This window comes from Ammospiza caudacuta, chromosome 1 (assembly GCF_027887145.1).
Source record: "Ammospiza caudacuta isolate bAmmCau1 chromosome 1, bAmmCau1.pri, whole genome shotgun sequence".
In the NCBI taxonomy this organism is placed as follows: Eukaryota; Metazoa; Chordata; class Aves; order Passeriformes; family Passerellidae; genus Ammospiza; species Ammospiza caudacuta.
Window position 1 is genome coordinate 90,532,442 of NC_080593.1, and position 26,958 is coordinate 90,559,399.

General features: G+C 40.5%; 1 protein-coding gene across 1 annotated transcript; it reads left to right on the plus strand.

Moving 5' to 3' along the window:
* The first annotated feature begins 976 nt into the window (after nucleotides 1–976).
* On the plus strand, nucleotides 977–25,146 carry LOC131558727 (sodium-dependent neutral amino acid transporter B(0)AT3-like). The gene is made up of 12 exons (XM_058806715.1): nucleotides 977–1,142; nucleotides 9,950–10,090; nucleotides 11,684–11,821; nucleotides 12,823–13,004; nucleotides 13,409–13,519; nucleotides 18,305–18,417; nucleotides 18,733–18,861; nucleotides 19,479–19,635; nucleotides 20,905–21,109; nucleotides 22,691–22,850; nucleotides 23,319–23,481; nucleotides 24,562–25,146. The coding sequence occupies exons 1-12, from the start codon at nucleotides 986–988 to the stop codon at nucleotides 24,772–24,774; spliced, it is 1,869 nt and encodes a 622-aa protein (XP_058662698.1). The 5' UTR covers nucleotides 977–985; the 3' UTR covers nucleotides 24,775–25,146.
* The last annotated feature ends 1,812 nt before the right edge of the window (nucleotides 25,147–26,958 follow it).

Sequence of the window (26,958 nt, forward strand, 5' to 3'; positions counted from 1 at the left end):
AGCCTTGATCTCAAACTGGCTTCTGGCTGGATGATCTGCAACCTGATCCCATTTGTCTGCTTAGCAGCACAGCAGGGGAATTTTTGGGGAAAACAATTCACCTTTTATTTTGGGGAAAACAATTCACCTTTACTTAGAAACTCTTCCCATTTGGAGAGGGGAATCCAGGCATAAACTGTTTGTTGATTTACTGAGGGCAAGCAAGCTGACTGGCTGCTCTGTTTAGTGTGAACTGATTTGGCATGCACACCAGCAAAACCCTGGTATGACTGAAAGAAAACAGAAAAATATTCTCACATATTTTCAATTGAAGGAAAGCATTCGGCTCTTGCATTCATCAGTAACTATTTAATGAATAATAAAAATAGTCACTGGGGATTCATTGACAGGTGGGAAGTGATTAACTTCTAGCAACTATTGTGAAAATGGACCAAATTCTAATGTCTGAACACACAACATCTAATTTTTCTTGTTTTTTCTTTTTTCTAATTGAATTTTTGTATTTGGAAAAGATGAGTTCATTTATTTACTTCTATTAATAAACTAAGACAGGAAATGCCAATGTTTTATTCACAGATTTTTACAGGTATTTTGCAATTTTAATTAGTTCACTGCAACGGGTTTTTTTTAATTATATTCAGTGTCACACTTCTCTGACAGAGAACAGAAAATAAGGAGAACAGAAAATAAAAACCTGTTTGATCCTGAGTTACCCATTAACAACATATTCCCAAGCTGTCTAACTATAGAAGGAGCTGCAAAAAAGGCAAGAGTGCTAACTCTCTATATAACAATAATTCCTGGTTTTGTCTTTAAACTGCATCCTTGGCAATGACACAGCCGCTTGCATCAGATAAAAAGAAAGCTCCACCTTTCTTCCAAGATCCTTCTGTCACCCTGCATAAAACCTGTGGGAGAAACAGGTTTTGAAGCATCTTCCCATTTTTAGGGAAAGGGGCTGAGAAGCCACGGATATTTCATTATAATGCCACAAGATTTATCAGCAACACCTGAAACCCCCAAAGAAGATGGCAGACCCAAGTGGGACAATAAGTTCCAGTACATTTTGAGCTGTATCGGATTTGCCGTTGGCCTGGGGAACGTGTGGCGCTTTCCATACTTGTGTCAGATACACGGAGGCGGTAAGAGTGGAACGGGACTTCGCCAAAATACTGCACTGCAATTCTCATGCAGCTATACTAATCCTCTGATGGGCGTGGAAATTACATAATTTATATCAGTTATATCCCTTTTTAAAAAATACTGATTGTCATTAATGTCTTGCACCAGTTAATTAGCTCTTTCCATAGAAATATATTTAATTATAAAATGATACGTTCGATTAGGAAGACCAGATTGATGCTGACCTGACTGATGATAGAACAAATCTACATGTAAGTTTTTATACTGCTATTGAGGTCCCAATGGAAGCAGGAAACTGAATCTGCAGCTGGCTACCTTAAGGAGAAATGAGAAGTCCTTGGGAGGCCTGAGGGAACTGGCCCCTAGACAAATGGCCACTGGACTTCCCTTTGGGATGGTGAGGGAGCCATTCCCCACCCGTGCTCTTAGGAGCTACCTCATGCTCTGGAATTGTCCCTGCACAAAACTAAATTGTGCTTTTGGCTGTCTGTGAGGTTGTTTAAAATGCTCAGCTGATGGAGCAGCAACAGGAGCCTGCCAGGTGTCATGGACAGCTGCCTAAGCCTGTGCCTGGGCACCAGTTCCACAAGGAATTGCTTTGGAAGCAGACAATTTGGTAAATATAAATGGATCTGAAAAGAGCGCTTGGTAACTCACCATTCACAGAAGCTTTTGAAATCTGCCACAGTAAGCTGTCTAAAGAAGAGTGAGCAAATTGTTTCAGCCCAGTATTATTTGTTATCTTTCAATTAATTAGAGAAACCAAAAATTCACACCTGGACAAAATGTTAAGTAACAGAAAATTTTATCACAACCAAGTTTGTTTTACTGAGGTGTCTGTATTGATGAACTACTTCTATTTCAATCAACGAAGGAACCAAGAATAGATGTAGCCTGTAAAGGAAGGTGTTTCAGGGAGAAGTAGCCACTTAGATAGGGACTTTGTAAGTAGCTCAATGAATGAGCTATAGCAGGTTGTATCAAGAGAAAGAACCTTGGCAGATGTAAACAGAACACTTGGAAGTAGGCAGAGATATTGCTGCCTATGGTTAGACAACTTCTGAGTCTCTGGCTTTTTCTAAAAGTCCACTTTTTAAAGTCAACTTTAAAAATTAGACAAAGTTTTTAAAGACAAAATAAAGTCCCAGCAATTATTCAAGGGTTAGAAAACTTCTGTGACACAAACAGCTTAAGAATTCAATCTATTTAGGTCATGAAATTGAAAATTAAAGAGTATGTTTTTCATAGCCTATAAACAAGAAAATGGAAATTATTTTGGTGGCAAGGAGCTTTTTAAGGTTGAATATGCGACAGCTGAGAGTTACACAAATGGAGATAAGACAAGAAGCAGTAGGTAAGATTCCTCCCAGGACACTAGATGGTTTCTATGATTTATTTTTAAAATGTGAAACTCCTGCAGAAAAGTACCATCACTGGGTGGCTAGAAAGTCAGGAGTATACACTGTTTCTCTGTATTTGTCCATGGAAATTATTGGGGGAAAACCTGTCAATTCAGTTAATGATACTGGCATTAATGAGACATGATTAACATCTTTAGAGAGACATCCCCTAGCAGATATGGCATGAGACCTGCAAGGAAAATATTCTTATGGAGCAGGAGCCGTAGGTCAAATGCTCTGCAGCATCTCAGGTGATCTTTCTATCTTGGAAAGCAAGGGGAAAAGCATTCAGGATTAACAAACAACATAAAAAAGCAAATATAATGTGATGTTTTTATAATGTAGTGAATGATTAACACAAAGTGCTCAGTGGAAAGTTTGAAAATCCCAGGCAGGATGATAGCAAGATGCAGCTCCTCCACACATTTCATTGCACAGAGCAGCTTCTGGAGCCACCAGATGCAAGAGGCTGCACAAAATTTGTGTAAAGTTGAGACTGAGATGAAATATTGTTCTACTGCCCATAAAAAGGCTCTCACACTTTCTTATAAAGCAACAATTGTTGTTTACCCGTGGCCAGCTGTGGCCAGTGGTGTTTCAGATCCCAGCCTCACTTCAGAAGATAGCAGTGCTCATCTGCCCCTGAGGTTTGATCTCTCCCCTCCATCGTCCCCTCTGGGCTCCCCTGCATCCCTGTCCTCACTGCCCCAGGAGAAGCATGAGTCTGACTGCAAGGAGGTCACCTTCTAATGGACTTAGCAGTGCTCAGAAAGTCTGCTTGCTTGTGCATCCAGCTCCAGAACTCCACTGTTTCCCACAGGAACTTGTAGGGACAAAAAAGACAGGGTGTAGAGCAGGTTTAAAGAGAGTAAAAACCAGAGAAATGCTGCAGGGGCAAGGGCTGAGTTGCTCCTTTGCTCCCTGAGTAGTAATGCTGCCAGTGAGAAACCAGCTTAAAATAGCCACCAGACTTACTAATGGCAAACAGCCACTTTGCATCACCACCAACAGTGGCACAAGACAGTGGTGAATTAAGGTCAATGTATGGATGGACAGCCAGTGTTTGGTCATTATTGGCCCCTTCAACAAAGGGCTCAAAGAGCTCAATAGCAGGATGGACTCTGTAACAGAATGCTGTGAGGTTTGTGAATAATCTGTCATAGAAAGCTGGCGTTGGAAAAGTTGAGTGAGTTATGAAGATCACTGAGAAGACAGAGCTCCTGCATTTACATCTGTGTGTAAGGTAGCTGCATTTTTCTTCTGTTAATTTAAAGCAGTGACGTGGCTTGGGTTTGCATTTTTGAAAGCAAACAACTCAGGTGCAAAAGCCCAACAGATTTTCAGGGGTACTGGAGCATAAATCCTGTGTGGGTGCCTGTGAAGATGTGCACATGGGAGAGACCAGCAGCACTGTGTTTAACTGGGAGCCCTGAGAAGTGCCATGGCTTTCTGCATGCAGCCATAATCACAAGCATGGAGAAGCCAGGTATGGATATGGCACAGACATGCTTGAAGGCTGGATGGCTTCTGGGGTAGTTTTACAGCTGGTTCAGATGATATCATTGTTTCTGCATCTTTGCAAAAACAAGAGATGAAAACAAGTGCTTGTACATTTGTCTCATGTCAGCTGTTCCCATCAGACCTCTGGCCCTGATTCATTGCACATTAGTGTTACTCAGTAACTCAGATCTAATATAATATCAGTTCTGCTGACATTTATCTCCTGCTGCCGTTACTGATTATTTGGGTTTATTGCCTGAGTTAAGTTAGCTATTTGCTTTTCATGACTAATGGGTATGAAGGTTGTTTGCCACAGTTGGTAGAGACAAACACAAACGTTCCCAGGCAACTGGGATTGGAAAGAATTCTCTAAACAGCCCAGTACAGAGTTTGTCACTTAAAACTGAGACACTAACAAGTCATACATCCATATGTTTACACAGGGAGCCATCTGAGCACATTTAAAGAACCCAATTCAATTCTAGCTGGAACTGATTGCAGTGGTTTACTTTGGATTATAGGTAGTGTATATATATATATATATATATATATATATGTCATATATATACATGCTTGCTTAACCCATGGGTACTAAAAATGTGTATAGAGCCTGGGCCTATAAAAATACTGAAAATATCTCTAATATAAAATACAAATTAAAATTTATTTTCTAGGAAAAGAAATACACATAAGCACTACTATAGGTAGCAGCAACCATATCTAAACTCTGCACTGCTACACACTACAGTCATGCTACAAGGGGAGAACTGTTTGCTTCTGGGACAACCATTTACAGACTTTCTTAACCCATGGCCTACTTGACCTTTTGCTCAAATTTGAACTACAACGTGCTGTGATATGCCTGGTTCACTGTGTCCTCAAAAAGAAAACAAAACCTAGGAGGAACAAATTGTATAACTGAAAAATACTGGGGAGAAAAAAAAAAAGCAAAACCCAAAACCAGCCCAAACAAACCCAGTATGTTGGGAAGAGCAGAACTATTCACTGTCTGACAGAAAAATTGGATTACAGCTAGTAACAAACTTCATTTTCCAATCTATTGCTATATCCTGCCTAAACCCTTGGTGAAAAGCTGTGACATGTGGAGTCAATTATTTCATAATTTATTATATTTGATTGCCCTTTATATTTCAGGTTGGTGCATGCTCATATTTGAAAGCTGCCTGCTTGCATCCATCACATTTCACAGGGGAGTTCGCCAAGCTTATTTTAAGAGTTTTCTGTGAGTGTTATCCATCTTCATTTGAAATGGCCATTGACTGTCCCTTTGGTTTTCTGGACATGGCTTTGGCTCCCTCACTGTCTCTCAAGGGGATACAGTCATTTATGTGGGAAATCCAACTCTGCCAAGTTTCAGTCAGTGAGGTGTGTAATGTGGCCTGCAAGGATCTATCAGTGCCATCATAAGTGTGCTGCACAAATACAATGTTTAAAGTAACTCATACTTTTCATCTGGATTGAGGCATGTGAGAAGACATAAAAGAGGTCACAGAGTGCTATTTTCTAGAGAGAGGGCTGAGTGTGATTAAGTTCCTTTTTTTCCTATCTGATGTCTTGATGTAAATTCCTTGCTGTGTTGACTATACCACACTGCTTAGCCACTGAAGTGCCATGGAGAGAATGGGACAGGTCTGAAAATCCCCTTTGAATAGCTAATATCTTTGTATCTGTATCTGAACAAGTAGCTCCCGCCTATTGCATAAAATTGCATAAATTATCTCAGCTATCTTGCCATTAAGTTCTTAGTCTTTTGGAAAAGTGCACCCATCCCCGTTCCTCCTATGTACCAACAGAACTAATGAAGTGGATCTCTGAATGCTTGCTGCATTTTATCACATTGAGATGTGCTTTCTGAATTTTTCAGACCCTACAGATGCATTTCCTTCAAAACTAATGTTTTGCCACTTTCCAGATCATTTGAGTTTTTATTCTATTTCTTTTTTTTTACTCCCAAAGCTCTGTCTGAAGGAAAAACATTATTCATGTTCTGGTACTTCAAATGTTGTTCTGTCTTTGAATCATAATTTCAAGTCACTTGCTTTTCTTCTGCTAGCTGATTCACAGGCACTGGTAAGATGCAAGACTGAATCATGGATCAGTCCTTCCTGATTTTTGATCAGTATTTCTCCACCATTTAGGAAGTTGTAGTATCCCAATATCAAGCACACCTACTGGTCTTTTTCTCTGCTTCTCACTAAGGCACATCAATTTCTGCAGGTCTTAGTACATGTAGATTTGGAGGTTGCCCAGCTGATACTTCAAACTGCTTTACATTTCCACCAGCACAATCTGCTGGTCTCTGTTTCCAAGTGACAAACCCAATTTGGTTGTTTCACTCTGCTTTGCTGGTTGCTGACAGCCAGCTTTAGACTGCACTCCTTCCGGAGCCTCCTGGTCTCTCTGTCCCGTGGAGCACTGGCAGCTCTCCCCAGGCTGCCTAGAGGCTCATGCACTTTCCCCCAGACTGTCACGTGCAGGTGACACAACAAAGGTTGTGCCCTTCAAGTGTCATTTTGCTGGATACGGTCGGGCAGTTGCTGTCCTGACCTGACTTGCCCGTGCACTGCCATCAAGGGGTCAGGTTTGAAAACCCTCTGTGGATCTGAGTGCACCTGCTCCTTCCTTTCCTACTGCTGTGGCTGTGGAGCTGTCCCCCCTCCAATGGTCCTTCAGCAATCTTGTTACACACTGGTGCACCCCAACACTTGGGACTCTCTTGTAAATGACCCCAGCTTACCAGTAGTGCAGTAGTTGCAGTTTTTGATAGCCTGATTTGAAAAAGCTTTTGTAGCCTTCTGTGCCTTCTCATGTGCAGGGGATTGTTCCATGGCTTGTGTTATCCTTGTGCAGGATTCCTTCCAAAATAACTTTTGACTCTTGCAAGTTTTGGGTTTTTTCCCTCAACCTTCTTTTAGTACCACATGTTTCTACTTGCAGGATCAATGCTTTATGAATCTTCAGTGTCTTTCTGACAGAAGGAATGTTGTAAACTAAAATTTTCCTAAGTCACACCCCAGGGATGCAACTAAATCATGCTTTGGCAATACTTTTTATTTTTATGGGCATTTCTCCAGGCTTTTAAAGTATTTAAAAATGCTTCACCACTATATAATTTTCTTTTTTCACTTTTCCAGAAGAAAAAAAAACTCTAAACTCTTTTTTTTTTTTTTTTTTTGTAGGTACAATGTACAGATACAAGATAATTTGTTGCTTGTGCTTTATGATTTTTTCTGCTATAGTTTCCTTTTCCCATCCTCCATGGAAGCCTACATGGAAATCTACAGAGTTCTGCTGTGCTTGGGCGTAACATCACATGGGTTCTGCTGAGGTTTTGCTGTGCTTATGTTTGAATGCTCTGGTTTGTGGTACCTGCTGTGTCTTAGGTTCTCTGCTTCTTGGATTTTCTGCTTGCTTTCTTCATGATGAGATTTCTTGTGGCATTTTTTAAAATGGGTAGTTATTTTTTACCTTCTGGCACATCCTCCTCTATCTATTAATCAGAGCCCTCAACTATAGATTGCTTGAGGGGTCTTACTCACTATTCTGTATCTGACAGTTTACTGTTAATGTTTCTCCATGTTTTTCTAGAAGTGGGGGATTTTATTGTGGAAGAGTAAGCTTCAAGTGCTTCATCAGACTGTTCTTTTTCTCTTTTCTTTTTGACTAAAAATATTGTAATGCAAAGGAATGAATAACTAAAAACTTACTTTACACTACAAGCCATTTACTTGAATTAGGTTTGAGAAAGGTTAGATTCATAAACTATTTATTTTTAAACCATTCCTTTGCCATATTTTCATATCTGCAGATAGCAGATTATTTCATATAATTCTCATGGAAAACCAGTATTTTTTTCCAAGTGTGACACGATGTTTTGCCATTCTGTAAATATGCTTGAAGATACACACAAGCCAGCACAAAGTAAACATGCTTTTATCAGCAGAATGTCTAAACACGGTCTGCTGCCAGTGGTTCAACTAGCAAACAGAAAAGGGGAGAGAGATAACAGTTTGCACTAATTATTACCCAGTTATTTCCCAGGAGATATGATATGGCAGATAGGCTGGTCTCTTATGGAGTGCTCTGCTAGCGAGGGCTCAGCAGGGATTGCAGCATGGATTGCAGCTGCTCCCAGAGCTGGTGGAGAACCAGGCAGATGGATGAAGAAGTAGAGCACTCCATACTGCCGTGCTCTGGTCACTTGCCTCAATAGTTTGCTCTTCTCAGGAGACAGTCCAAGGCATGAGACTGCCAGAAGGGCTGGGCTGGCACCCTCAGATGTGCTGTGGAGAGGGATACTGCAGCAGGTTTGAAACAGACCACAGGACTAAGCATGGCAAGAGGTTACTGGGTTCTTCTTGAAGGGACCTCAGACTGAGGATTCAACATAGTGGGAATTAACTGTGAGATTTGTTTTTCAAATTTGCTTCCCAGTTAAAAGCATTTCAAGAATAGAGACCTTAAGGTGAGACATTTATTTCCAAGTTTGGCAGTTTATGAACAGTTCTTTGCTGAGAAGAGCTTTGTGATTTTTGTTTCTACGCATAACTTGATAAAAGGCTAAACCATCCAACAACACACCTTCTCTGGGTGTTGTATGGATTTATTGCAGCATGTAACAAGAGGTAGCAAAGTTATTGCAATACAACACTAACTCAAGAGATTAGATTTTATCTGCCCAGCCTTTCTAAATAGCCACTGATTGCAGAACCTAGGCGCCATTCCAGGTGGAGACCAGAAATCCTTGTGCATTCCCCCACCTCTCTCTCAGGGCCGAAGACAGAGCATAAAGAAAGTTTCCTGAGCTGGAAGGGCAGAGCTGAGCAGACCTAGATATGAGGTCTGGAGGCAAATCAGAAATTATAGAACAAGGTACAGGTTTATTGACAAAGCTATGAGGAACAGAGAATCTGTTCACATTTGTAGGAGGATGGGGAGGTGGCTGAGGCAGAATTTCTGTCTTTGTCTCCCTGGAGAAAAGAGAGTTTGTGGTCACAGTGGCTGTTGGTCATGGCAATAAACTTCAGTCTATTCCACCATTTCAATTTAACTGGACATTTGGGCAGGTGGTACAAACACACTGAAGAAACTTCTTGTCTCATGAAAACAGCATCTGTGCAAAAGAAGGGAGACCCAAATGTGTGTTCTTTGTGGGGGAAGGTGGGGGAAGAGAGGCATTGCACACAGTCTAGCAGGAATCAGCCAGGCTGTTGGTAGGACTGGTCCCTGCCCACAGGCAACCAACAGGACACACTGCTTCCAGCCCAAGGGAGATGTTTGGAGGAAAACAGACAAATGTAAACGACACAAACTGGGAAGAAATGAAGTTTCATGGCTCACATGTCTCAGACAACAACTTCAGCCTTGCTTCCAGTTTTTCATGAGCTAGAGGCTCTGATGTCTGAGCAGAGCTTCATGCAATAAAATACCATGGTCTCTGGGGGGTATACAGCACATAATCCTGCTTTTCCAGAGCAGGATGGAGGAGCACAGGCCTGAGAACCTTTAGAAATGAAACAAGGTAATGCACTGAAGGGAAAACAGATGGAATAGGGGACAGGCAAACCCCTGTGCTTTATGAGGAGGACAAAAGATGCTTAAAAGAAAGGGAAATGGATGAAATAGTGAGATTACCTATAATGGGCTGTAGCAACACCTGAGGGAAGTGTCCTGCAGCACTAAGCATCCCAGTCCCTCCTCCTCCATCTTCACTACCAAAGTTACCAGCAACAGATGTTGCTTGTAGGTGCCCTAGCAATGATCCCTCTCTCAACACATCCTACAAGGACTTTGTTAGGCTGATAAAGCACATTAATTATAAACCAGTAATTTCAGTGAGATGCAGAAAAATCATATGGCTTAATCACACTTAAATGTCTTTTCAGGGGCTTTCCTGATCCCATACTTCATCGCTCTTGTCTTTGAAGGAATCCCACTGCTACACCTCGAGCTGGCCCTTGGGCAGTGCCTGAGGAAAGGCAGCATTGGAGCCTGGAACACCATCTCTCCTTACCTTGGAGGCATTGGTACGTCCCTTCAGTCCCAGCTCAAGGAACTGCAGACAGCTCCCACCCAGCACTCACTTCCCACAGACCTGTGCCTGATGTGTTTTAGGATATAAAAAGAAATGAGTGTTAGGATTAAAAAGGAATATTTTGTAATGAGGGTGGTGAGATTTTTAGGGGTGGTTTCCCTAGAAACATTCAAGGCCATGTTGGATGGGGTTCTGAGCAACCTGGTATAGTTGAAATGTCCCCACCCATGGCATGGGGGTGGCACTAAATAATCTTTAATACCCCTTCCAACCCAAACCCTTCTGTGATTCTGTAATTGTGTATTGCTCTCACCAGACATTACTCCAGGCACATTTCAGGATCATTTGAAGAGCCTCAAATGCAAACCTAATAACCTTTTCTGTGGGGAGCATAATGAAATGGGCTCTGCTCCTCAACACTGCCCCATTCCAACCATACCCTGGTGCTCAACAAGAGCTGCCTGCCCACAGTGCTTCTTGTTCCTCCCTCACAGCCCCTCAGGGATCCAGTCTTCTCTGTCCATAAATAGCAGACTTAAGGAAGGACAGAAAGACAGGAAATCAAGGATCCTGGTACCTGCTAATGAGTCCAAAGCACATGGGAAGGCTTCCCTCCACAAGAGGGTGGGGTTGCTGAAAGGACTTTATCAACACAGCTGGACATGAGGGACAATCCACACAGCACAGCGCATCAGACTGGTGTGCAGTCCTCTACTGCCAGCTCTTTTCTACTTATTTAATATCTGAAAAAACACATCTGGTGCCCTGCGTCCACCACTGTTAGGCTGCAAAAAGTGATCCAGAATGGCCACCAGAAGAAGGTTAAGGTATTGACTCTCCTGGGTAATTGAGATAACACCCTTGTGCCTGCAGGGCAAGGGGAAACTCCTGCATGCTTCAGCCAGCTCTGCTGGATCATGACCTGCTTTAAGCAGGTGCCTGAAATGGGCTTGGCACTGATGGCCCTGCCTGTGGGGCTGTGTGGGAGGAGAAGGGGAGCATAACAGGAGTCATCTAAAGGCCAGAGGGCAACAAGAAAGAAATACCAAGCTGCAGGTGGTGCTTCCAGCTAAACCCATCTCCTACAAACAGGCATGTTCATACTCCCTTGCAAAAATGCAAGCAAGCAGAAACTGTGGTGTTGATATTCTCCCCTCCTCATCACAGGAGTAAAAAAGTGCCAAATTTAGGGCACCTGTGCATGATTTGGGACAAGAGTCTCATGCAGCTACAGCACACTATAGAACTTTGGTCTCTTTTGCTCTCTGCAATTACATTTGTCCAGTATTGTAGAAAACAATGGACTACATACTAGAGCAAAGATTTCAACCCTAACCTTCTATGTAAGTAGAGAGTCTCAGAATTCCTGGAGCAGGGCTGGTGATCTGGGGGATTGTGCACCAGCGTTTGGCTACTGAGGACACACAATGCCCATCTTTCATTGGAAAATCTCAGGATGGGGTCAGGGGGATGGAGAAGAAAATCTTGAAAAACTAGGAAATGAGAGCTTCAAACAGCTAGTGCAGTGACTGACTGATAACTTTTTCCAAAACTTTTCTGAAGTGAGATCTTGTGCTTTCTGTAGGAGTTGGTTCATGGATGGTGTCGATTCTGGTGAGCTTATTCTACAACACTGTTTTAACTTGGGTGATGTGGTATTTCATAAACTCCTTCCAAGAACCTCTTCCTTGGAGTGTTTGTCCTCTAAATGAAAACAGAACAGGTAAGTACACCTCCATGAGCACTGCAAGCAAAACATCAGACTCTGGGCTAATCAAGAAACCACACTTTATTTTGCCCTGAATTATGAAAAAGTCCTGGTTTGAATTGCTGTTAAAATGATACAAGAGTCATGCTAGCTTACTCAAAGTCATCATCCTCATAGGAACAACCATAGCCAGAAAGTCCATGAGTCCTTTTGCTTGACTTTAAAATGGGAAACAAAATAAAGAGCAAGTCCTGTTATCCATTACCAAACCTTTACTAAGACTAAAGAGAGAGAGTATACACAAGCAGAATAAGGAAGAATGCTCTCAGGTTTTTAAAACTATTTTTCAGCTTCTGTTTTTTCTCAGAGCATGAGAGAGAACAAGTTCTAGGGCACAGCAAGAAATACCACCTGAGTAAAAGGCTAAGAAAAAAGACAAAACAAAGTGGAATTAAACTTTCTTTTGGAGGCCTTAGGGCTGGCTAGAGTAGGAAGACAAATAGACATCAAAGGTTGTGGTATACACAAGGTTGCCAGTTCCCTTTTCTTCAGGGACAGAGCCTGGCTGGGGAATGCCCACTCCCCTGCATGCAGGTGCCTGAAGCTGCTGTTCACAGAAGTCCTGGAAACTCAAACCAAAGAGGTCAATGCCTGGGTCTTTCCCCACCATAGGACCATGATATAGCCAGGGGAGCCTGGACTTAGATGTGTTCTCAGGTGCCTGAAGTTTGCTATGGCTCCACCAGTTTGTAGCTATACAGCTAGAAAAATTCATTGTTTTCACTACAATTAGTTTAGATTTTACCTTGCACTGAGTACAACACTGCTTCTAATCAGGAAGTTATTCCCTGTGTAAAATGCTGGTGGTGTTCTGGTGAGGGTCTCACATAAGTGTCAGTCTCAGCCTGCTGTGAGAGTTTGTCCTGCTGCACATTACAGAAGTGCAGAAAGTCCATCTCTGTATTAGATTTTGCAGCCCACAATTTATTCTGACACTAGCCACTTTTTTTTTTCAGGGTTTAATGAAGAATGTTATGAAAGCACTGCAGTAAATTATTTCTGGTACAGGAAAACTTTGAACATAACACCCGATATTGCTGAGAGTGGCACGTTCCAGTGGTGGCTCATTTTGTGCTTAGCAGCTTGCTGGGCAATTGTCTATCTCTGCACCATCCGAGGAATTGAAACCACAGGGAAGGTATGGAAAGGGTAGAGAAGTGATTATGCTGCAGTTTGAAATCCTGCCCTCCAGACACCGAGGTTTTACCATAAGGAAAATCCCATTTACCCCATTTACCACACTGGCACCATTCAGTATGCTCCCTGTCCAACAAATTGAGAACAGCAGTACAAGTGGCTTAAAATGATGCTTCTCTCTTTTTCCATTGCAAACACTTCTGCCCTACCAGCCTTCCTTCACACAGTTTTAAGAGCCATTTTGTTACAAATATATTCTACAAAAGTACATCCTGCTTATTTGAAAGATGGCTGTATTCATCTGTAGCTGTCTGATCTTATTATTATTAAATGCTGCAATAATTTAAATAGAATTGACTGAATTTACTGCCAGTAACTCTCTGTCTTCTGACCTCCTTACTTTAGGCAATTTATGTCACAGCAATATTTCCATATCTGGTCCTGACTATATTCCTTATTCAAGGACTCACTCTACCAGGAGCCACTGAAGGTCTGATTTACCTCTTCACCCCTAAAGTAAGTATTCATTTTCCTTTTACTCCTCCTCAGATTTCATACCATCTGCCAACAACTCCTGGTTTAGATGTCTATCAAAGAGCTCAGCTAAGCTCTTTTTCTGAAATGAAGTGACTTAATTATTTTAATATATTTTCACAAGAAAATAAGCAGCAAAGAATTTACTAGTTCAGTAGTAAGCCTATCAGAAAATACTGGAAAATTAAGTTTAAGAATGTAATGGGTGCCTCAGTCTTTACTGTGTAAGTGAAACTGATGTACTTCACAAGTACATGAGAAAGATGGAGTTTCCCTGCCACTGCTACAGAATTTACACAGCTTTAATCTTTTAAGAATTCACAAAGACAACAACTGAGAATTTACACTGTAAAGTGATGGTTTTTTTTGAAGGTTTAAAGTAATTTTTCCCTGCCCCTGCTTCTTCATAGTATTTCTCCCTTTCCCCATATCTCTTCCTAAAAGACAGAATTGCTGGACAACAGCCCCTCTCCCATTTTTCTTAACTTCTCATATGGACACGAGTTCCAGATCCCTCCACATGCTGCCCATTTCAGAAGCACCTTTCCTACACTGTCCTTGGCAGCATTCCCAAATGCAAAGTCAAACTGTCCCACTAAATGGTTGCTACCCACTAGAGGCTCCTCACAACTCTGCCTTCATGGCTAAAAAGCTCCCTGAAGTGGTGGGTGTAGAGGAGGAACAGCAGCACTCACAGACACATTCTCAAGCATCTGCTGCCTCCACAGCCACAGAAGTGCTTCAAACACTGGAGCACTGGATTTTTCCTTTCCTTTCCTACAACAAGAACACAGATATTAAAGAAAACATAAGCCAAGATGTTCAGAGATACTTTACATGCCAGGCTGGAAAGGGACAAGAGCAAGAGAAAGCTCAGATGAGACTGTTTTATCCCTCTTTCTACAAGCCCAGTGGCACAGACACCCATCTAAATGCTGCCAGAGCTCAAGGACAAGCTTGGTTTTTACAGATTAGGATATTCACTTACATTTTTGAAGGGCCAGGCAGGATTATAAGAAGTTGGTGCAATGTCTTAGGGAAGAAAGCAGCTTTGACAACGCAAACAAAACACGCCTCGGCCTGCCATAAGTTGGTCTCAGCTAGGCTGTCAGGTTTCTCTGGAACAGCTCAGGCATTTTTGGAATTTAGTTTGCAATGATCCTGAACTGAATGCAGGAAGCTAGATTTGTGTGTACTCACAAAGCCTGGAGGTATTGCAGTGCTGAGGAGGAGCAGATCATCGTAAAAGAGCCGGACGGATTTGTACACTGGCAACAGAAGTCAGAATGAAAATCCACCTGCAGAGAGCCTGCAGCTGATGGTTTGCTGGTTTGAGGATGCAGATCCTGAGGACATCCTTGAAAAGTCATCTGAAGATGGTTTTAGTGATGTGCTTACCTATAAATGTGGAAAAGCTGATGGAACAGGCTGGTAAGTGATACCTGCTATCGGTGTTGCTATTGCACAGAAAGTTAGTGTAAGACAGATGGCTTTGTTAAACCAACCTTCCAATTGCTACACAGGGTTGTGGCACTTTGAGGACTTCAAAAGCACAGTAAGCACACAGCTTCAATACTGCCCTTCTCTCTTCATCCCCTTACCCCACAACTGCAGTACCAGTACTGCCTTTGCTGCTAGGCTATTCCCACCCTCCCCATGAGCAAACACTGGTTTTTCTTTTACACTTCTCCACAGGGGATGCCTTAAAGTGAGTTGTACAGGAGGGCTGTTAGGCAGAGATTTACTTGGCCCACCCAGACCCCATCAGTTTACAAAACTGTAAAGCATATTTCTCAAATGTGTGCTTTCTTCTTCTTCTTTTCCCGTCTTTTTGCAGAAAAAGTTTTAGCAAATTAAAGAAGTAAATCACCTACTGTCTGTTTCGCTTGCTTTTAAAATACATAAAACCAACCTTCTTGACATTCTTCCCTGATTGGAGGCAATATTTTCCAACTTCTTTCCAACTCCGCAGTGCAGCAGAAATTGTAGTTTCTCTGTAACAGCTGCTACATCCATTATCTCATAACTGTGACACCTCACTGTTGTTTGTGAAAGTCTGTGAAAGTAACACCTAGCACAAAAAGTCCCATCTTACCTAGTTTCCACATCATAACCACCTAACTGAATTTAATTTATTTTCTAAACCACAATTTTTTAAAGTTTATTCACTTTCCAAGTTTGTATTTTAGCTCTTGTTAATAAGTACTACAAATAATAAAAGCATGCATATGGATTTTAATTATGTGAGGCTGTGTTTTTATTTTCATGCAAAATTTCATAATCAGCTTTTGTCAACTGACACACTTTGCACCTTAAATTTCAGAATAAATAATCAATACTTCTTTTCATTGACTTTCAGATATAGAGAAGTCTGATGATTCACTCACCTTCTCAAAATTCTTGGTTACTTGGAAAATGAAGCTGCCAAGAAAACAAAAAAGTATCCTGAAGTGACACCTGAGGGGAAAGCAGAAAATGTACAACAATGAAGCCACACAGGAGCTGGAACAGACTTTTGGAAAGGATTTTGCAAAATAAATAACCAGAGGCAGCAGAAACAACGAAACAAGATTACATCAAGCATCAGCAAGAGTCTGCATGGTTCAGCTTCAGGGGACACCTGTGTCACCTAAGGAATACAAATGTCTCCTTCTCCAGTCTCTTTCACATTTGAAAGAACTTCAGAGATTGTAAATATTTGGAGGTTCTCTGGCAATGAACAATTCCAAGAACTTGGCTGGGCAACTGTTGCCTGTGCCTAGAACTCAGCAGCTATTTTACAAAAAAAAGAAAAAAAAAAGAAAAAAAAAAAAAAGGCAGCACAGGCCCCCAAATCCTCTATTCACAAAATCAATAGCTGTTTTTACAGCAAAATTACACATCACAAGGACCCCAGTAATTTTTAATTCTGTTTCTGTCTGTGCTTCATATATTCAAAAATCCAAACATGCTACCACTCTTGAGAGAGCAATTATATTTACTTTCCTCCTTACAGGGAATGAACAGGGGACTATTCATTAACACTGATCGTACATCTTCATCCACATGTTTCTGGCATCAGCACATTTTTTTCTTCTGAACATATGCTTATAAAACCTGTATGCCATATAAATATAAAATAACACTTTCAACAATTTGCTGAAGACCAGATAATGACATTGCCATGCCTGCCCGTTATCTTTTCAAGTTTGGGGTTGATCGGTATCTTTTGGAGTCAATAAATGCACTGCACCTAATACCAGTCTAAACTACCTCCAGACTCATTTGCCAAAGTTCCCAGTGAGAAAGCCAGACTTTTAGGAGTCGCCTTTGTCAGCATCAACTGACTTGGCAGCACTTAATCGAAGTGTGAAGGCCACAGAGCCACGTGAGTGCCAAGTTTCTGCACTGCAGTGAGCACTCTGGCCTTTGAGGGCTTGACTGTGATCTTTCAAAATAAACCTCCAGAAGGGTTTGCCTTTGCTGAATCACTTCAGCCAGCAATGGTTCCATGAATCTGCTAGCTGTGTTGTGTTGTACAAGAGGTGACACAGCTCTGCTGTGGTCAAAGCACTGGGCTCCCTGAGGAAAGAGCACCTGCAGTAATGGCATTGCCTGGATCCATCCACACCGAGGTGGACCCATTGTTCTTGCTCCTCAAGCTCAGGCCAGCTTCAGAGAAACCCAAAATGCTATGGAAGGGTCTTTTGGCATATTTACCTCTCACTCCTACATATGTTCCCAGTCATGGGCTTGAATCACAAGCACAGGCACACAGACACAAAACACACAAGTTGTCCTGCATGACTGGGTTGCAGATTTAACTCAGACTGTTGTAAAACAAAGTGAAATAGTCTACAGCCCCAGCATCACTTTTGAGCTATCTGGCTTTTAAAACATTCTCAGCAAAACATTCTTCTATTCTCTGTCCTTGATAATGGATCAGAAAGCAATTCACGTGGTAGGGTATAACACACCACTTTGTAGTTTCTGCAGGAAAGTAATACTCATTGATCACACTTACATTTTGCACATTACTCATGTTCTATCTCTTTCTTTTATAAAGATTTCAACATCAAAACTCCTTAGTGAAGCTATTTAAAACTGCTTAATGTTCTCTGTAATCCACCAATCATTGCTTTTTAATTTACCTTCCTGTATCATACTGCCCTTACAAAAAAATACAAATTTCATCGTCGGTTTCTCCTTTTTTCTTGTATTACCTATGCTGACCTTCTATCTTTATTGCTGTTTTCACAGCACTTTGAATAGCAGATGCTACTCTTAATAACTGTTCTCTTCTTGCCTGCTTGTGCTTTTAGTCACTTCTATTAAATTAGTTTTTAAGCAAATGTGGGAAGCTACAGAATCACTTTGTCTTAAAACAGTGAAGGTTTAGTATTTGTATATAGAGTTTTAGGAAGACAATATTCTTTAACTGCAGGTTAAGTAGGTGAATTTAAAAAAAAAGAAAGCAATTGAGGAAAAATGTATTTTCTCTATTGTGTTCCTAGTGTTTATCACTTAGAACAACATTATCATCAGACAGACAAAATGCACAATAAAAAAGATTCTATAATTCTTACACATATTTAAATAGCCTCCATAATACTCTTGAAAACACTTCTTTTACTGACCTGTTTAGTACCTATTCCCATTTTCATAGTATTTAGATGGCAACACAGCGCAGAATTCTGGAATTGAAAGAACGGGTGAGCTATGAGAACTGCAAGAGAAAAAGAAATTTTAATTTAAGCCTAATACATGAATTTCTTCCAACTACTTCAGCTGAACACCTTGAAAAATCCCCGTGTATGGCTTGATGCTGCTACACAGATTTTCTTCTCTCTCTCTTTGGCTTTTGGAGGGCTTATTGCATTTGCGAGCTACAATCCAGCAAAGTGAGTAGAACCACAACCTTTATTAGCTGGCTGAATTCTTGCTGCATTTTGTGCAATTTCTTGACATTTTAATTAATTTTTTTAATTTTTCTAATGCATCTTTAGAAAAGTATCTTTCTTTCTAAAAGACAAATTTTCTAACTAGATTAGAAAGATTTTCTTTCTAATCTAGATTTTTTTTCCCACTAGACTTTCTAACAGGAGGGGGAAGGGGAGGGAGGGAGAGAAAAAATTTTTTAAAAGTTTGCAGAAATAACTGCATGACAGATAAGAAAACCTGCCTAATCATTTGACTTATTTGAATGCTATCTCTAGAAATGACTGTGAAAAGGATGCTGTGACAGTAGCAATTGTGAACAGCATGACATCCCTCTATGCTTCCATCCCAGTCTTTTCTGTTTTGGGATTTAAAGCAACCACAGCCTACTGGGACTGCTTGGACAGGTGAGAAAGCTGTGCTCCCAAAGTTATACTGTGGTTTCAGTGCCTAAATAGATAATGTGATAATGTGTTATTTGAAAGACATGTATTTAGAGAATTTATTTTCATTACAAAGGAAGAGCATCTGTACGGAGAAGTTTAATGTAAAAATATAAAGTACTATGGGACTGAGTCAAGGATGATAATTTGTAAGAATAAAGACAAATTGCAGAACAACCCATTTCAAGTAGTGCATCAAGGTTTGCACCTTACTCTCAGGATAGCATTAGAAGTAGTAAAAATCCCCTCCTTTTTCTATTTCATTAGAAATTTATTTCACTAACTTATTAAACACAAGTAGTAGAAATGGTCTGGAGATCTGATAAAACAAAAATTATTTAGAGACTGAATCTGCATAAAGTAGTCAGAGTTTCTGTCTGAGACAACATTAAATAGTCTGAGTATTTTCTACTATTTTATATATAAAAGCTGTCAATTAATATTTTCCTTTATATTGTAAATAGCAGCACAGAAAGTAAACACAACTTTGAAGTAGCACCTGAATACACAGCATAGCATTTCCAGCCACATCATCTGCAAACTTTTAAACTAAAGTTTAAATATGTTGGCTTCTCTGGCAGGAACATTATCAATATCATCAATGAATTTGATCTTCCAGAAGAAAGCATCATGCGACAGAACTATACATCCTGGATTAGTTTTTTGAATTCATCATATCCAGAAAAAATTGCTGGGCTCAAACTGAAAAGCTGTGATCTTCAAGAATTTCTTGATCAGGTACCATAATTGATTACAACAGGTAATCCTTAAACAAAGTTACATAGAAGGATTCCTGTCTTCCTTTTTCTTATACATGTACTCTGTTCTACCTGCAATGATATATTACACATAATCATGCAACAAATCAATCTTTCAACATTTGAAATAACAATACTGCTGCAGGATAGTCAGAATGCACAGCTGCCTGTTACGGCAAACAAAACTACGTATTACTACCACAAAACTGATCTTCCAGGGTGCTCCCACCAGAAGTCTACCATGGACACTAGATTCAGTCCTTGTTCAGTTTACAGAAATAAGCATAATGGAGGAACACATCTAAATGAAAGATTATGGAAAAAGGTTACTGAATGGGAATTTTCTAAATCTGTATTTAGGAAAGTATCAAAAAATCCATTACAATGTACACTCTTCACCACCAAAGTGCATCATGAGCCTCTCCTTATTTTCCAACCTACCTGTAACATTTCCCCTACCACTAAACACAGATGTTTCTTGTCTGTTTTCTTGTCCTACCTCATGGCACCTGCTCCAGGAATGCTGTTTGGCACAGTCAGTGTGTGCTAATGCACAACAGGCCTAACATACAGTAAAGCTAAAGTAGGCTATTTTACTCACATGATGGAGAAATCCCAGGACAACATTCAGCCCTGGTACAAGTCAGCTTCTTTTGTCTCACTTCTTCTGATGGCATCCATTTCTGATTTACATTTTGAAATATTTTACTTCCAAATTATAGCAACATTAGCATTTTTCAATGCTTAGATTTCAACATCCTTGTCCTTGGGAGACTACACCAAAAGAAATTTGGTTGAAATTGGCTTTTTCCATATTAGTCTTTTCTGCCTTGGCCAGTATAGGGGATTTTGTGACCAATGATTCACAAATTCTCTTGGTGTTAAGAGAGATAATCATATTTTTATTTACACCTCTTTTTTTCCAGAAGCTACTACAGCATAGATTTTTTAAAAGCACATTTAGGATGGTATTAGCAAAACAACTTCTATTACAATTACAACTCTCCAGTCTACTTTACTCTGAACCCATCTCTCTGTGCAGGCTAAAATTCTGCTCTGATTGTCTAGATATCCTTAGAATACTTAAAATTAAACTCCCTACTGCCCATTTTCTCAACTGCTGGCTGCCACAGAGGGCACAGGGTGACCAGCAACCTTGACTCCAGAAAAGGACAGCACTGTGTTAGTTACTTTATGCATGAGAAATGACATTGTAATGTGTGTTTTTATCTGTTTGTGAATGCTGCAGAGTGTCTCAGGAACTGGCTTGGCTTTCATTGTTTTCACTCAAGCTATCATCCTCATGCCAGGCTCCCAAGCCTGGGCCATCCTGTTTTTCATCATGTTGTTCAGCTTGGGCCTTTCTTCCATGTTTGGAAACATTGAGGGTGTCTTCACTCCTCTTCTAGAGCTTCAAATTCTACCTAAATCAGCACCTAAAGAGCTATTATCTGGTAAGGTATTTGCTTTGTTCAAAGAAGGTGACTTCCTTATAGATGCACAAACTATTAACTGCTTAATTAATATCACAGAGGAATTAATAATTTTTAGCATTAATTTAGCTGAATGTCACAGTGTAAGTAAGGGCAGTGGATTGTGTTTGCAGAAGATAAGCAGAGAGATGAGGTAGCAGTTATGGCAGAAGCTGTCAGCTGACAATATTATATTGCCTTGGCTGGTTTTTAATTAGTTTGCAAATTAAGCTGTTCCAGTCTGAGAAATCTTGTTAAATTGCTATTCCTGGAGTCCAGTCCACTCTGAGCTGTTGCTGTCATCAGCTGTTGTTGTTGCCTTCTCCCTTAAGCCTTTGGCACTGATACAAATCACTTTAAGGCACCCAGTGACATCAGCTCGTTTGCCATAACTACCTGCACTTGAACTTACCACTGTAAGAGAGGTCATTCACACCTATTTCACCCAGGTTTATGCTGCTACAGATTCACATTTACTGTGAACATGTCAGAGTAGAAAATTACCACTTGAAAAATGAGGAATGAAGGTGTGTGATTCTGTTCTGCACCAAAATTGGAATCTTTTCAACCAGCCATAGTTATTGAACAAAACCTGCTCCGTAAGAACCAGACTCAATGAGAGTCTGAGAGATCCTACTATGAAATTGGTCCAGAAATATCTATGACAATTGCGACTAATATTACTGCAATGTGCCCTTTTAAATTCTTATGGGAAATATTGCCGTTATGCCTTTTGTAGAGTCTTCCTATGGTATCTAAATTGCATCCCTAATTTTAAAATTTTTCATGTAAAAACATTTATTCCCAACTTGATGAGTTAAAAATATTATTTTAAAACTGATTTTCCAATTGTGAATTTTAAAACATTTAAAAAAAGTCTAGAGCCAGCATTTTACAGAATTGAACCAAAGGCCATCTCAGAGTTAGAAGCAATTAGCAACACATTAGAAAGAGGTACAAACTGAGTTGCAGCCAATGTCTATGCCCAGCAATACCTTTATTCGCTCCTTTCCTTCCCACTTGTTCTCTCAATTATCCCAAATCTAAATCTTGACTAAAGGGGAACTGGCTGTACAGAAGTGTGCTGAAACCCAAATGACACAGGCATGAACATAAGGGCCATACACATTTGTAGCTCTGGGCTCTTTGAGGAAATGGGGACAGAAATCCAGGGGGCCCTTACACTTCTGAGGTACCACGTGCCTGCGGTTTAACCCTATGGCTGCATGGAAATGAGGCACCTGAAACTCACCACAGCAGTCAAAAATTAACCCTGGCTCACAGCACAGCCCAGGCTGTCTGATGGAAAAAGTATGAACGACTGAAGTATGCTGTGAGTCACATGAATGCATTCCTCCTTCAATAGTGGTGCCCTGGGCCAACACACAGGGGAAAATTGAGTTTGGGAAGTGGTATTAGCTCCCCTAAGAAGAAAAGAGCTTGTTGTAACTCCACAGAGAGGGAGAGAATAAAAATTATTTGAAAAAGAACAAAGCAATTTAGAACAAAAAGAAACCTACCAAGTTCAGTATTCCAGTAACAAAGATATCTTTTTTTCTTCAGGTATAATATGTCTAATTAGCTTCCTCATTGCTCTGTGTTTTACACTGGGTTCAGGGAGTTACTGGATTGACATTTTTGACAGATATGCAGCTTCAGTGCCTCTTCTAGTCATCGCTTTTTTTGAAGTGATTGGAGTTGTGTACATCTATAAAATTAAAAGGTATGTTGGAAAGAGACGGAACTTTTTCTTCTAAGACATAAATGCAGCTCAGGTTGCAGTAACCTTGACCCTGACCCGATTTGATTTGGTGCTGGTAACTGAGACATTTTCCTAGCATGCTGTTTGTTCCCTTGGCAATTTTGTCTTTTTATGTTAAATATCTGAATAGTTTACAGAACTGCTGCAATATTATCATCATTTATTTAAGCTCAGAAACCTTACACTAGATGCTCAGGTAATTAACTGACAATGTAAATTGGTCATCCATCTCTGGTATGGCTCAGTAAAGTCCTACTTGGCTGATATGATTATTTACTCAAGCAAGCAGTGTGTTATTAAAGAATGGTGTGGAATAGAAAAGATTTACAGTGCTGTGCTCTGTGTTTCCAACTTACAGGAAGCTATAAAACAGGGAAACTGTTACCACTCTAGCTCTGACATCATCATAAACATGCCCTCTTTTACAAGGTTCAGTGAAGATGTGGAATGGATGACTGGAAGAAAACTCAGTCTCTTCTGGCAGATCACATGGAGGTTTATTAGCCCTCTGCTCCTGCTAATTGTCTTCATGGCCTTTGTTACTCTTCAGATGCAGAAGCCACCAAGCTACACAGCCTGGAATCCTAAATATGTATGTGCTCAAATATTTTCAGCACTTAAAGGAAGAATTATCTATTTTCCTCCTTTACAAGATCCTTTAATATTATTGTTATCTACTGCTTACCCATTGAAAATAGCTTGAAGTAACAGAGTGCTCAGAATGAGAAGGCTCAAGTGTGCAAAGCAGCTACACATACTAAAACCTGTCTCCTCTTGAGGTGTCCTGCTTATTCCATGTTCCATATTTCTTATGGATGTGTGTAATGATCAGAAGTGTTGAAGTGAACATGTCACAGACATTCCATACCCACAGGGCGTTCAGAGGTAGAACAAATGCCTGAGCAGAGCTTTAGAGCTGCATAACAGATGTCAGGGATGCAGGCATTTCTCAGTGAGAGCTACCAGTATCACTGGGGCCCTGGTGGATATAGGAGCGTGTACTTTAGACAGGCAGACAGGGAGGCAGTGGTCTGAGTACAGTGTTGGTTAATTCAGCAAAAAAGACGTGCATGCTGAGAACATTTCATCTGGATGTCACTGTCTCAAATCAAATGCAGTTTCTTTGACCCCTCTCAAGTACATCCTTGTGTGGGGGTTTGAAGACTGATTCTGTTCCTAAACTATATGAGGATTACACAGCAGCAGTGTCCCCCCCAAATGCCATCAAGTATCCATCTTCCCAAATAAAACTCATAGCCACAGACTTGCAGGAATTGCTCTATCATCATTCCCTCAAAATCTGATATACAACTTCCCTATTTGACAAAGAACATACTCAGTAATTGCTGAAACCAGTTAAGATTTGAGTACAACAAGAACGAACATAATTTAACCAAGAGAGGGTGAAGATCTGATAACCCTTGGGCAATCCCCACATCCTTGGGAATGTGTTGCAATTCCAGCTATACATCTTTGAAAGTGTAAAACATTTACAGCTGACTCTAGACCCACAAGAAGGGTTTGCAGAGGGCACAGCCACTGACTGCTACTGTAGACAGAGTAAAACTTGCTATCCTTACTAAGATAGTGTAAGAAAATAAAAATAGAAATCATAGCAAAATCTAAGTGTACCTACGAATTATTTCTTTTGCTTGCTTTTTTATCTCCACAGGAAGGCTTCCCCATGAAAGAGGAGAAAGTTTATCCACCTTGGGTACAGGCCATTTGTGTGCTGCTGGCTGCCCTTCCTTGTGTGTGTGTACCTCTGGTAGCGCTCTTCCATCTGGTCAAACAAAAGCGCAGGAGCAAGGAGCCAAGCCTTGTAACACCAGAAGTCTCCTTCTGTCAGGGGGCTAACAGCAACTTTTCTCATCCAAAAGAATAACCATGAATTGTACCTGTCTGTAAGCAAAAATAAGACAGCCTTTGTCTTATGACATTATTAGCTGTCATTTAGTATCATCCAACCAACCTGGGATACATAGTTCATAGACTTACAGCAATCACTACACTCTGTAAACAATGCTGTTGCATTTCCTTCAATTTCAACCAATTTTTCAGCTTCATGTATCTCTCCAGCCAGAATTTCAACTTGGAAAGCCTGTTAAGTCTTGTTGCTGGCTTCTGTCTTTCTTCACTTTTAAAACACTGGTCTATTCCCAAGGACCAGCAACATAAATTGGAACACAAGGACGCACAGTTTTATTCACTGCCCTGCCCCTCTGCTCCAGGAGATGGAGAATGGGAGCCCTCTAAGAATAAGGACTGCTCCTTACCAGTACACTCTAATTTTTGTAAATCCCTATGCACACTTAAACAGCAGTCATTTTGTGATTATTTCATATTCTCAAGCATTGCAAGGAGCAAAGATAAAGCATCAGCAGATAAAAGAATGTTAAGGAAATTTGAGCAATTAATTCTGCACAAATATCTTAGCAGATTCCAGAATTTATTGTAGTGGAAAATACTGTAAAAAAAAAAATCCCCATTTTCCCCCCCTTTATTTCTCATACTAAACACAATAGCTGAATAGCATAACAAAAATGCAGATGTATAGCAGCCTTTCAGTGAGCTGCAACCTTACAGGACATGACAACAAAATTAATGTTTACTGAAAAACAGGATTTCCTGTACTTGGCTGTAGATCCTGGCCACTCTCTAGTGCTGGGAGATGAGGATTTCTCTTGTCACAATACCTAAGGAATCAGCAGCCTCTGAAAAAATACGGAGAAAGTAAGTGAGGATAAAGTATGACATTGCCTTCAGGCTGAGTAACTGAGTCAAGAAAGAGAAAGGACTAAGGTTATAAAGCTGTAAATACATCAATAAGAATTTTTAACTAACTAAAGCATATTTTTATATTCATGTTTCTGACTACACATCACTAAATGTTCATTAAAATCCTACAGGCAACTATATGCAGCAGGTCTAAGTAGTCAGAGTTCTGTTCTTAAACAAAAACACATCCAACTAATCTAGAGAGAAGCTAAGAAAATAATTAAACTAGATCTAAAAGACTTTAAAATCTATAACTCCATCTTGAGTCACTGTCACGCTATCCAGACTTGACTTTGGAGCTGTCCCTTCCATTCAGCAGAAGGAAGGCTTTATGGATCACCAGACATGCAGTTCAACCCAGGACAGGACTCTGGGGGAGGACATTTTCAGCTCCACTAACTACAAATGATGGCTGGGAAACACAAGCTGAAGTTACTGTTTAGCTCAAGTAGGCATGTAGAAAAATGTGTTGAGCAACTCTTGCATGAACACTGCTTTTCTGTTGTCAGTGCACTTCTGATGTTACCTCTACCAAAATTCCAAAACTGTAACCTCATTCCAAAAAGTTAGTGCTACAGGTTCCCCTTCTTATTCATGAACAATAAGATGATATCCTATAGATACATTTTTCTCCTGAATAGCTTGACTGCGTTACTTGAGGGAGCACGTGTATGCAAACATCTTCCACTCACTCTTTTTCCAATCTTTTATCTCCATGTTCCATCAAATCTTCTTTGCTCTAATACCCTGCTGTGAACTCATAATGTTCCAACAAACAAGACTTGCCTAGGATTGTCTAGGTTGCAAGAACCACCTGGGTTCTTTGGGGGTAAATCAGTAAAAGGTACAAACACAGCTATGGTGATGTTCAGCCTTAGCCAGAATCCACAGCCCTAAAACAAGGAGATAAATTGCCTATTAAAGGAAAAAGCCTCAGAAGGAGCATTGGAACAGCACTATAAATGAGGACACATCCAAATTATCATAATACAATAAACAGCTGCAGAAAGAAAAGCACAATCCTTCTGGAACAGAGAGGAGTTTCCTACATTGTGAAATTTGACACCTACCTCAACCTGAGATTCCCAGTCCATATCTCCTTCCCAAAAGGCAATAGTGGAGAGAAGGACTTGTTTGATGGAAGCATCCAAAATATTGTGATCTCCCCTAGAGGGGCTTCTGTCAAATTCCTTCCTTACAGCTCTGTAAACATACTAAAAACAATGTTCAGCCCTATTTCTCCCCCACCCCATTTAAAGCCTCCAGCAAGCTCAACTTCCTGAGTGGTTTG